This window comes from Trachypithecus francoisi, unplaced genomic scaffold (assembly GCF_009764315.1).
Source record: "Trachypithecus francoisi isolate TF-2019V2 unplaced genomic scaffold, Tfra_2.0 Lachesis_group13, whole genome shotgun sequence".
NCBI lineage: Eukaryota > Metazoa > Chordata > Mammalia > Primates > Cercopithecidae > Trachypithecus > Trachypithecus francoisi.
The window spans coordinates 59,760,105-59,772,286 of NW_022681458.1; the positions used below are offsets into that span (position 1 = coordinate 59,760,105).

General features: G+C 37.6%; 1 protein-coding gene across 9 annotated transcripts in view; it reads left to right on the forward strand.

The window, feature by feature from the left end:
* Positions 1-12,182, forward strand: part of PDE1A (phosphodiesterase 1A) — a 397,310-nt gene that overhangs the window by 361,754 nt on the left and 23,374 nt on the right. For 3 of the 9 annotated variants that reach the window (XR_004441671.1, XR_004441672.1, XR_004441673.1), the window contains 3 exons: positions 1,783-1,942; positions 6,304-6,379; positions 6,954-7,044. The exons of 1 other annotated variant lie outside the window; for it this stretch is intronic. Coding sequence is in view for 4 of the 8 variants with exons in the window: in XM_033230957.1 (XP_033086848.1) it covers positions 1,783-1,931 (149 nt within the window). In the remaining 4 variants the exon portion in view is untranslated. Of the gene's footprint in view, positions 1-1,782; positions 1,943-4,272; positions 4,277-6,303; positions 6,380-6,953; positions 7,350-12,182 lie in introns of those variants that run through there. 5 more of the 9 variants (XM_033230962.1, XM_033230964.1, XR_004441674.1 and 2 more) reach the window with 4 other exon arrangements.

The following is a 12,182-nucleotide window of genomic DNA, read 5'->3' on the forward strand; positions in this document are numbered from 1 at the left end:
AACTAGAAACACCATTTGACCCAGCATTCCCATTACTGGGTATGTACCCAAAGGGTTATAAATCATTCTACTATAAAGATACATGCACATGTATGTTTATTGTAGCACTGTTCACAATAGCAAAGACTTGGAACCAATCCAAATGCCCATCAATGATAAACTGCATTAAGAAAATGTGGCACATATACCCAATGGAATACTATGCAGCCATTAAAAAGGATGAGTTCATGTCCTTTGCAGGAACTTGGATGAAGCTGGAAACCATCATTCTCAGCAAACTAACACAGGAACAGAAAACCAAATACAGCATGTTATCACTCATAAGTGGGAGCTGAACAATGAGAACACATGGACACAGGGAAGGGAACATCATACACCAGGGCCTGTCAGAGGGTGGGGGACTAGGGGAGGGATAGCATTAAGAGAAATACCTAATGTAGATGACGGGTTGATGGGTGCAGCCAACCACCATGGCATGTGTATACCTCTGTAACAAACCTACACATTCTGCACATGTATCCCAGAACTTAAACTATAATAAAAATAAATATAAAACAAATGAGATAACCTGTTCTGTTTTATGCAACGTGTAGAACAATCTTAAGGTGTTAATTGAATTATGTAAACTATTTCTTCCAAGGAAATACTTAAAGGATTATAAAAGCCAGCTTAAAAACTTGAGGACTGTAACAGAGTATAAATAGTGAATTTGCCCTTCTTTCTGTACAGTGTGTAATGTAGAGAACTTTTAAAATAAATGCAAGAAACAGTTGTTTTACCCTCCCCTGATTGACTCTCAGAGTTTCTCTTGCTCCCTCTGAAAAGTATCACAGTTTGAATCAGGCCGAGTCTTCCTTTTGCTTTCAGAGGATGTGAAAAAGTTGTTATTGAAATAATAAACAAGTAATCAATCTGAGTACCACCTTTATATTCCTCCTTTGCTTCTCTGTGAAAAACCTAGGTCTGCATCCATGGACGTCATCGGGAAATAAGGCTGAATGGCTTCTGGCTCCATTCCCAAGCTCTGATTCTGTGGACACTTAGAGAGGCTTTTTCAGTGAATATTTTCAAATCATGTTTAGTACTGCTAGATAACAAGCTGCTCAGGGAGAATGAATAGCAGTGTTAGCCTTGGCACCCCACCCAAACCAGTTACAGAGCAGTGACTCTCAAAGACCTCATTCCCCTGTGGTATTTATCCATAGTTTTTATCTCATGTGTCTCTGTGAGCTTTCTGAGCATATTTTTTTTTATTTGCCAGCAATGCCTATTAGTACTCACCAGTGGGCCTCACTCTTCCACATCTGTTGCTTAGAGAAAATAAAAATTGATTTTTTGAAAGTAACGAAAACATGTCAATGTTGCTTTTGCTTTGTATTGAATTACTTTAAAAAGTTGTGTTTATAAGGCATGTGTTCGTAAAATATTTGCTATTCCTTTCCACTATCTTTTTAATTCAATCAAAACCCTTCATGTAAAGCCTACCTCACTTTACATTATAACTTCTAAGTTCCCACAACTGAATCCTAAGCAATTCTGAAAGAATATACGTATACATTTTAGATTTCAAAAGGGACAAATAATCAAACAGAGGAAAACAAAGTCTTTCAGAAATAAAAACTAGAGCTTGCTATCATTCTCTAATTATAGTTCAAAATGCAATTAGAAGTTTAAATGAGATCATGTTAGTAATTTTATATATTTTAAATTATTAGTAAATTAAATGAATTATTATATTATACATTTCCTTTATTGTTCTTATTTCCAATTTAACCTCTTCAGCTTTGTCTTCAGGTCATGTTCTACATCATGTTAGCAGTACAATAGTGCAGGAGTATGCATTTGATAGATTGGAACTTTCAGAAGATAAGAATCATGAAGTTCTAAGAAGCGATACCCAGAGTCACTTAACCCTAGAAGAGCTTAAATAATTGTTTGAATGGTGAGTGTGTGCTTGTGTGTTATCCATGCATTCACTCATTCCTTTATTACAAAGGTATAACTCAATAGTTTTCAACCTGGGCAGCCTATCAGCATGATCTGGACTACTATTTTTTAAAGTTCAACATGACCTTTCTCCAGTTCACAGAGGAAGGTCCAGGTAGAACACTTTTGTGCATTTAAATCAGTGCAACAGGACGTGTAGGGGAAGAGCAGGAAATATCAGCTCATGGTCAGGATAAGCCAAGTACAGATCTAAATCTGAGCCAGCTTCACCTTGGCAGGATGAAGTCAGGAAATGGCAATGGGAACCTTTGTAGTTATATCCATCTAGGGATAGGACAGTTCCATTGTGTCTATCCCGCATGATATCTATATCTTGGTTCATACTGCCATACCCTGGAATGTTTGCTCTCTACTCCTGGGAAGACCAGTGGACAAGGTCATGACTGGTCCTGGAACATGAGGTTACTCTTCACACAACTTGAAGTCTAGCTACGCCTATGTTTTCCTATGTCTCTACCTTCGGTTTTGTTCTTCCCTCCTCATAGAATGCTCTTCCTGGGCCCCCTCCTCCTTTCTGCTTATTAAAATCCTACCTGTTTTCCAAGATTCAATTAAAATGCCATCTTCTCCAAGAAGCCTATCACTTAGTTTTATAAACATAGCTGTCTCTTTCATACTGTAGTGTAGTTAGACTGCTTATCATATTCTACCTTGCATTCTCAAAATAAGAAGTGAGAAATGCATTTGCAGGAGGCCTACTCAAATTAGAGTTCTAGTAAGAGTGGAGCTGGAGAGGACACATAACTACACATGCCTTATCGAGGTTCTGGTATTCTGCTTTGGGTACATGCACCATTTCTCTATGCATTGAGAGCCACTGTGTATTATGAGATATGATTGGAGTATGTTTCAAATGTAAAAACTATGGATTTTGACAAAAGGTTGAGAACCACTAATCAAGTCATTACAAAAATATTTATAGAGACCCCCTATGTGTACCAGTGCAAACAAATGCCTATCATCTTTTTTCTTGAGAGCAGAACTCAAGAGGTGCTCAGCATCAGATTTCTGGTGCCTCCTACTCAGGGCTAGGTAAGAGCTCCGTCAGTGTTGATTAGAGGAAAGTTGGTTCCACTTTGTGGAAGTCCGATGTTAATGGTGAGTCCTCATAAATGAAATAGTATCACCCACTATTTGGTACTATGTTTTTGTTTGTTAGCTAAATGACATTAAAAATCTAATAAATCACAAAAGGGCAAACTGAATGTAAGGGTTGTTCCCCAAAAGTTTCTCCTCACGTTTTATGTCTGCATTTGCTATGTTTTCTGATACCTCAAACTTAGTCACTTGCTCTAATTGTACTTTGCAATATAAGTAATGCATGCAAGAGTGCATGGGAGTTTTGTGGCTTCTGAAAACTCTGAGACAAGAAGTATGGAAATTTGGGAAGTAGAGGTAATAATGGGGAAGGGAGTATTGGGTTGGATGTTGCACTATCAAACAGAGATGATGGGGCAGAGTAAGCTAAAGTCTTTGGGTACAAGGTATGGAACAGCTCTCAGAGACAGTTCTCTCATTCTGGTGCCGCTCTCATCTAATAGGAGTTTGATGTGTGACCACAGTTTGACTGGGTTCATGGGTTCATGTCCTCACACCAAGGACAGACTCAAGACTTTGTCGTATACCCCCAATAATGGCCCAGTTCCAAGTACTAAAAGTACTTCCAAATTATTGGAAGCTCTGTTGTCTTAACCTTACACCTTGAACAGAAATCCCTTCTTTTGTCACCACTCTTCTCTTCTCTCTCCAAAACCTATAGGTTTCTGTTCCTCTTGATTTCAGGTTTCTGTCCATCTCTCTTCTCATTCTCCTTCTAAAATACTCCCAATTTTTCAGAACAATTTAGTTCTGGTCTAAAGATTAATCAATTCAACAAAGGAAAAGCCTGATGGTTTCCCTAAAATGATATCTATAATTCTTCAAACAAAAATCATGTACCCTACATAATATGCAATGCTGCATATTGTCTGGGTTGATCATGATTTGTCTGTTATTTTCAACTTAATTAGAATTTCTAAATATATTAATTTCCTCATTACCCTCAGGACATTTTTCAAAATCTTAATCACTGTACCTATGACCTACATTTGTAATTAGAAAATATCACATGAGTTACGGAGTTAGATGGTTGCTTTATTTTTTAACATTTTATGGTTTATTTAAATTATGTTTTCGCTAGAAAAGCTCATAAATTTTCTCAGTAGAAAACAAAAAAATGGGAATAGGTTTTATATCACTGGTTAAAAAATTTAAAAACAAAACTAGAAGCGTTTTTCACTAGAAGAGAAACATTTAAAATTGATGGGAAAGTATTAACATTATTAGAAGATCAAATTTGCCTTACGATTAGCATAGTATTTTAATATATCATGATAGTTCACTAATTAAACTTTCTATATTGTTTATATTCTTAAAATGCAATATTGTGTATTATGTATTGTAAATAATCTTTATAATTATGTTGGTGTTAATGCCAAATCAAATGTAGATTCATATTATACTAACTACATATTTATGTTCCAGGAAATACACTTGAGTTTTATTACAGTCACTATCCCGTTTAGTCAGACAAATAACCCTACAATTTAGATATTATCATATCTAAATCCAAGGTGAGATCTGAGGTCTAAGGCAGTGAAGTAAGTCTCCAGCATCACAGATGTATACATGTATTACAAATGAATCTAACTTTCTCATTTCTTTTCACAGTTTCATATAGCACACAGAAAATTCTATGGTATAACTACATGGTAGGAGTAAAGACAGAAAGAGGAAAGAGTTTCCTGTGAAACCTTACCCCAAAGACTAGCATAATTGCTTCATCAAATCTACTTCTGTTTAATCTTAGCACAATTTATCCAATGAGCTTACAAATGTGCTCATAAGATTAGTTATATCTCACAGATATTTTTATTTTTAAAAGTTGAAAATTATGAATTTGGGAGTGAAATTTTATATCATTTATTTATTCACCCATTGGCCATCTATACGAAAAAATTACAGCTAACTGTACAAGAAAAGAATTTAATCTGACAAAAGTGAAGCTCACTCAGAGAAGCTAAGTTATTTGTCTAACATAACAAAATTAATTTTTGAAAAGGTGGGGCTTTTCATCTACATTGCTCAAATTCAAAATCAGTAACCTGTATCGTTCTATAAGTTAATTGTGATGGGTTGGTTTAGTTAAATTCTCTAAACTTCCCTCCAGAGCAAAAAGTGTGTTCCAAATCTGATGGAAGGATTCTGACAGCAGCAGAACTTAAGGATATTTTAAGTGATATTGTGTGTGTGAGTCTGTGTGTGTGTATGAAAAAGAGAGAGAGAAAGGGAGAGTGTGTGTGTGTGTGTGTGTGTGTGTGTCCCGTCCACTGTATTTGCATGGATGACAAAAGTAAGAAAGAAGGTAGAAGGAGCATGCCTGCATTCCCATAGAGATTATTAGCTGGCTTGGTGACGATAAAATGTTTTCCCAAGAGAGGCAGGACTAGGACAAGAAAGAATCTAGGTTGGTAGGAAGATGAGTTATCAGATGATGTACTCTATACTAAATTTATGAGTAGGGGTGGTCTGTGAAGCTCAGCTGTCTTGGAGTAACTCTGAGATGTTTGCTCATAGTTAGATATAGTCAGGATATTAGAAGTTATTTCCAGAGATTCCACTAATCCTCTTCATCCAAGGTATGCATTTTGTCCCTCCCATTTGTTTAATGGGAACCCTAGCAGATGGTACTTATTGAGTATTATAGATTTTTTTCTTTCTCTGTTTCATATCTCATTGTTATGATTAACAATTTTAGCCAATACTGTCTTTACTATTATTTAGTTGTATCACTCAGAGCTTATGACATTTGTTGTGTTGATACACAAAATCTATGCCACATTTGTGTGCAAATAAATAAATATAACTAATTCTTATGGTGTAACTTTCAGCATTTATGTTTCAGTATGTTTTTTTCAATGTACAATATTCTTTCCTTAAAAGTGTATTTCCCTAACTCTACTAAACTAGAAATGGAATCAATATAAAGTCTGGTAAATAGTAAAGAGAAGAAACCTAATTTCAATGAGTTTAGGATTGTTCTAAAACCCACATGTAGCCAAAATTGTCCTTCTATAGTTCATCTTAATGCTTATGAGTTTACCAAATGCTTATGAGTTAAAGAAATTATTTATGATTTTTATATTAAATTACAAAAAATTAAGATTATATTGGGAATGATTATAACTTGTCAGATACACACACATACACATACACACATGCACACAAGACTTAATAATTTTCTTGATGCCTTTTCAGGAGATTAAGGAATGATAGAGCACAATTCCACGTGAAAATCATGTTGTAACCTATGTGACAGCATTAGCCCTTCCAGGTCTGTAATTCAATCAGAAATTTTGTTGTTGTTAGCATATTTCAACATTTTTTTAATAGGAGAAAGATATTTTCTGTGGAGAAAGGAAAAGGAAACATGATTTTATTCTATTTTATTTTGAAAATAAATCACAGATAGAATATCATTTCTTTACATAATAAAATTCTACATCCAAGTATTTGCATACTATTTGTTAGCAGACAATATTAATAGGTTTCAAGATAATCTCTCATTAGATTCTGAGAGTGTCTGCTCTAGTTGATAACAACTAGAGTTGGACCCTATAGGAATCCAGGCAATAATTCAAGTAGAGTAAAAAGTAAGTTGAATTATTAAAAAAAGAATCATCTTAAGATCACCACTGATGAACACAAGAATCACAAAAGTTTCAATAGCAAAAGCAAAGTATATTAAAAATTAAAGAAAATATGTCAATTATGTTTCTCTTCCTAATTTTACCACAGTAATTTTTTACAAACATGGCTGATTATAAATGGGAATTACGTTTTTTTCACAACTTCTTTACAGCATTTTCTCTAAATTATTAAAATAAGTACCCCCTTTTTTTTTTCAGAAGAACCAGTTCACAGAAGCGTGAGTTTATCCATCAGTAAACACCTTTAAGTAAAACCTCATGCAAAAGGTGGCAGCTTTAATTTGACCAAAAGACTTGGCGATTTTGATATGCTTGCTGGAAATCTACCTTGTCCTGTGTGAGAAAGGGAATCCATTTTTGCAGATTGCACAATAAGCATCATGAGCCATACAAATAACAGCTGTAAACTCCTTAATTCACCGGGCTCAACCACTATCAAACAGATTCATCTAGTGGCTACATCAGCACCTTGTGCTTTCAAATATCTGTTTCAATGGGATTTTGTGGCATTTGTCTTTACCGAGTGCCAATAAATTTTCTTTGAGCAACTAATTGCTAATTTTATCATTTCTACAATAAAGCCTAGTCCACCTGCTTTCACCTTAGATTGTCCCTTTTCTAAACCGTCAGAAAGGTAATGCAAATTGTTTAAAAAATTATCTTTTACATTAATTCTACCATTTGTCCTAAGGTATAGATATCTTTGAAAACATATTTATATTATAGTGAGAGTGAATGGCAGGGATGAAATGTATCATCCAAAAACCCACCAGGTTGGCGAAATAGTAGAAAGATGAGTTTTACTGGCAATATCAGTTTGCAAATTGGGAAGAGACAGTCTCCAGTGTGTACCAAAGATGCTCTCTCTTCAAAGAGGGAAAGGGTAGTTGGATTTTTATGCCTCACAGAGTCTGTATTACACAATAGAGGCATACATATTTAGCAGGTTTGGGGAAAAAGCTATACATATTTATGAGCAGAGTCAAGCACATGCCCAATGGGTAAACATATATGTAATGTACATCCCATATTTATTCTGGGGTGAGGATTTAGCATTAAAGTGAGAAGGAATTTGGCTCTTTCTGTTAAAGAAATATAGGATACAAAGACAGTTTGTGGACAGTCTCTGCAAGCTGGCCAAAACTGGTTTCAGATCTTCAGTTACTTCTCAGGAAAGAATGTAAGATTGGCCCTCAGTCTTCTTAAAGTTGTAGTGGTGTGGGCTATAAATCAGTTAGGAAGTGTCTGACAATTTTTCTGATATCTCTTATTGTTAGGGAGTTTAGCAAGAGTGTGGTTTTTCTTGTAGCTGTAGAAATTTAGGAAGTTTCCATGACAGTCAAGCTCTCAACACTCAACCTGGAAGTAACTTTTGTTTCCTTAACCTTAGGGTTCATCTTAGTTAATAAATGGGCATTTATTTTGTTCTCTCAGAACATATATGGTTTACTGTACTGTTTTTGTTGGATTTGAAATTGACTTTTTTTCTACATAATTCAGCTTAAGGTTAGCTAAGTTATTTCTTCCTGGAAAAAGTCTGGTTTTTAAGAGCTGCTTTCCTACATCTTCTTTTACTGTTATCAGTTTACTTAATAGTTAACTAAGCTAGATTAGTAGGAGCACTCCAATAATTAATTAGCTAAGAATAACTGATGTCCAGTACTAAATAATGTATTTCACAAATAAGTATATGTATTTCTTCTCTCTGGCCTTGCCTTCTCATGGGAGGTGGAAAACTTGTCTATAAAATATCATCAGATTAGTCAAGGTTCTCCAGACGGACGGAAACAATAAGGAATACATGTGGAATGAAATTTATTAGGGAGAATTGCCTCATGCAGTCACAAAGGCAAAGTCCCATGATGGGCCATCTGCAAGCTGGAGAGCCAGAAAAGCTGGTGGCTTGATTCAGTCCAAATTCAAAAGCCTGGAAACCAGGAATGTGAACAGTGGAGCCCCAGCCTGAGGCTGAAGGCCTTAGACCACCCCGCTCCCAGGAGGCTGTTTGTACAAATCTCAGGGTCCAAAGGCTGAAGAACTTGGAGCTGAATGTCCAAGGGAAGGAGGATAAACAGCAGCTTCTGTGATGGAAGTTTCCTACTCAGAAAGGGAGAGAGAGAAAGCCAGAGCAAGCTGAGTGTCTCCCTTCTTCTACCTGCTTTGTCCCAGCTGCTCCCCCAGCTGATTGGATGGTGCCCACCCACATTCAGGGTAGGTCTTCTTCTCTCTCAGTCCACTGACTCATGGGTTAATCTTCTCTGGAAACAGTCACCTAGGCACACCGCAAAACAATGCTTCACTAGCCATCTAGGCATCCCTCAATCCAGTCAAGTTGGTACGCAAAATTACCCATCACAAGTCTATCCCTTGCCAGCTTGGCACCCATTATGCACCTCTTTAAACCATACCTAATCTCCAAATGAAGACTATAAAAAGGTCATAATTCTGTCCAACATGGTAAAACTATCCTGTTTACAAGTCAACATGTACTAATCCTATCCTCAGAAGAAAAGATAAAGTTCATGAGTGTTGTTTACTCTTTGGATCTCCTGCAATTCAAATCTGATATAAAATTATAAAATTAACAATATTCAAAGGCTGATATTGTCAATAAATCTTACGTTACATGATAAAGGAAAAATAGAGAAAAGAAAACAAAGATACTTGTTTAAGACATGTTAATATACATACAAATGTATTCTTAACAAAATAGGAAATACTTATGAAAATTACAGTCCTCATTTCTGTATCTGGCCACATGGCTGCATATAGTATTTATACATGTCTTCTACTACCCATTCTATATTCCCTTTGCCTTCAGTAAGCACCTCAGCTGGTCATGGTTCTTTGCCTGGCAGGGTGACCCAAACCTTCATTCCTGAAGAGTCTGGGCAATTCATAGTCCAGCCTATATTGAGTGGTCGTAGTTTCCCATTGACCTTCATCACAGGGCAGGGTAATACTAACAGCTGCTCTAAGGAATCTTCTGTATTCCAGAAATACCATTCTTTATCTCCATTGTGGAGCAGTAGGCCAATTTCCCCTTAGTAGCCTAGATCAATCACCCTAGCCAACACCCTAACTCCCTTTTTAGCCTGTTGACTCAAGAATCATGAGGAACCCAAAGCAGCCGAGTCACAGTTTTAATTCCCAGTTCAACGGAATCATTTTTGTGTCTCCTAGTAAAAGCATTCCTCCCTCTGGAACCAAGTTCCCTCCAGAACTAGGTCAGAAAAACATAATGTTGCAGGAACAGTGAGAAAAAATTTTGCTAGTGGGTCACTAGGGGTGATGGTAATTAGTTCTACTTCCATTTCTACCCATTGATTCCCAGACCTATGATTCCTGGCTATGGGAGAAACAGTACCATATATTGGATGCTGATTCAGAACATATACAGCCTTCTGGAAAAATCTGTCTCAGCCCTGTAAAATATTGTCACCTAGCTGGTACTGTAGAAGCCAGCTTCTTCAGCATAATGGGAAACATGCTAAGACCAGTGAATTCTATGAGCATGAGCTGTTTGCCGCTCTTTTTCCTTGTGAAGTGAGTTCCTTGGTCAGAAGCAATGCTGTGTGGAATAGGATGGCGGTGAATAAGCCATTACATAAGTCTACAGATGGTAGTTTTGGCAATAGCATTGTATGCAGGGAAGACAAATCCATATCCATAGTAAGTGTTTATGCCAGTAAAGACAAAATGCTGCCCCTTCTGTGATGGAAATAGTCTGATGGAATCAATCTGCCCTGGGGAATGATGCCATATTAGGGCTCACTGTTTGTCTCTGAGTGCTTAGTCTGTTAGCCTCTGAGTGCTCACTATTGGTCTGTGAGTGCTCAGTCTATGGCGAGGCAGTAGCCAGATCAGTCTTGGTGAATGGAAGCCCATGTTGCTGAGCCCATGAATCACCTTGATCCCTACCACCATGGCCACTTTGTTCATGAGCTCATTGGGCAATGACAATGGTAACGGAGGAGGAGGCTGACTGGTATCCACAGAATGAGTCATCCTATTCACTTGATCATTAACACCCTCCTGTGCTGAGGTCACCTTTTGGTGAGTATTCATATGTAACACAAATATTTGTGCATTTTTTGCCCACTCAGAGAGGTCTATACACATAACTGTTCCCCAAATTTCTGTATTATCAATACTCCAATTATGTTCCTTCCAAGTCCTTGACCATTCAGCCAAACCACTGGACCAGGTATTCTCATCCTCTGTCAACTGATTGTGGGGAACTCCCCATGAAGGCATAGTACAAACTGGGAGAGAGGAGGCAGTGGCAGTGTAGAAGGAGTGAGGACTATGGGCATTTGGGCTGCTTCATGTAACTTACCAGTGTGCCTTCAGGACCTGCTTCAGCCCGATCATGTGTATACCAGTACCATCTGACGATAGAATACTGCTGTGTCTCCCCAATTATATGGCTTAATGGACCAAATAACACCCAGTTAATGGTAGGCAGTTCAGGTCACATGGTAATTTGCTGGTCCAAGGCCAAGCATTCAGCTTTTACTAAGGCCTAGTAGCAGGTCAAGAGCTATCTCTCAAAAGGAGAGTAGTTATCTGCAGATGATGCCAGGCCTCATTCCAGAATCCTAAAGACCTCTATTGTGATTCACCTGTAGGGCCCTGCCAAAGGCTCCAAACAGCATACCTATCTGCCACTGATACAGCAAGGACCATTGGAGCTCTTGGGTCACATGGCCCAAGTGGTAGAGCAGCTTGCATAGCAGCCTGGACCTGTTGCAAAGTCTTTTCCTGTTCTGTGCCCCACTCATAACCAGCAGGGTTTTGTGTTACCCAGTAAATGGGCTAGGGTAACACACCCAAATATGTTGTCTTTATAATCCAAATAGGTCCACTAGGCATTGTGCTTCTTTCTCAGTTGTAGGAGGGGCCAGATGCCAACAACTCATCATTTACTTTAGATGGGCTACCTTTACAGGCCCTACACCATGGGACCCTTAGAAATTTCATGGAGATAGAAGGCCCTGAAGTTTAGTTGGATTTATTTCCAGGCCCCTGACAATGCACATGTCTTGCCAATAAATCCATAGTGGTTTTTACTTCTTGCTCACTAGGTCCAGTTAACATAATGCTGTCAATGAAGTGAACAGGGTGATATCTTGTGGAAGGAAAAAACAATCAAGATCCCTGCAAAACAGATTATGACATAAGGCTGAAAAGTTGGTATACCCCTGAGGTAGGAAGGCAAAGGTGTATTGCTGTCCTTGCCAGTGAATCAAACTGCTTCTGATGGGCCTTATGGACAGGTATGGAGAAAAAGCATTTACCAGAACAATAGCTGCATAACAGGCACCAGATGTGTTAATGTATTCAAGAATGAAACTACATTGGATATAGCAGTTGCAATTAGAGTCACCACTTGGTTAAGCTTACAATAAGTCATTGCCATTCTCC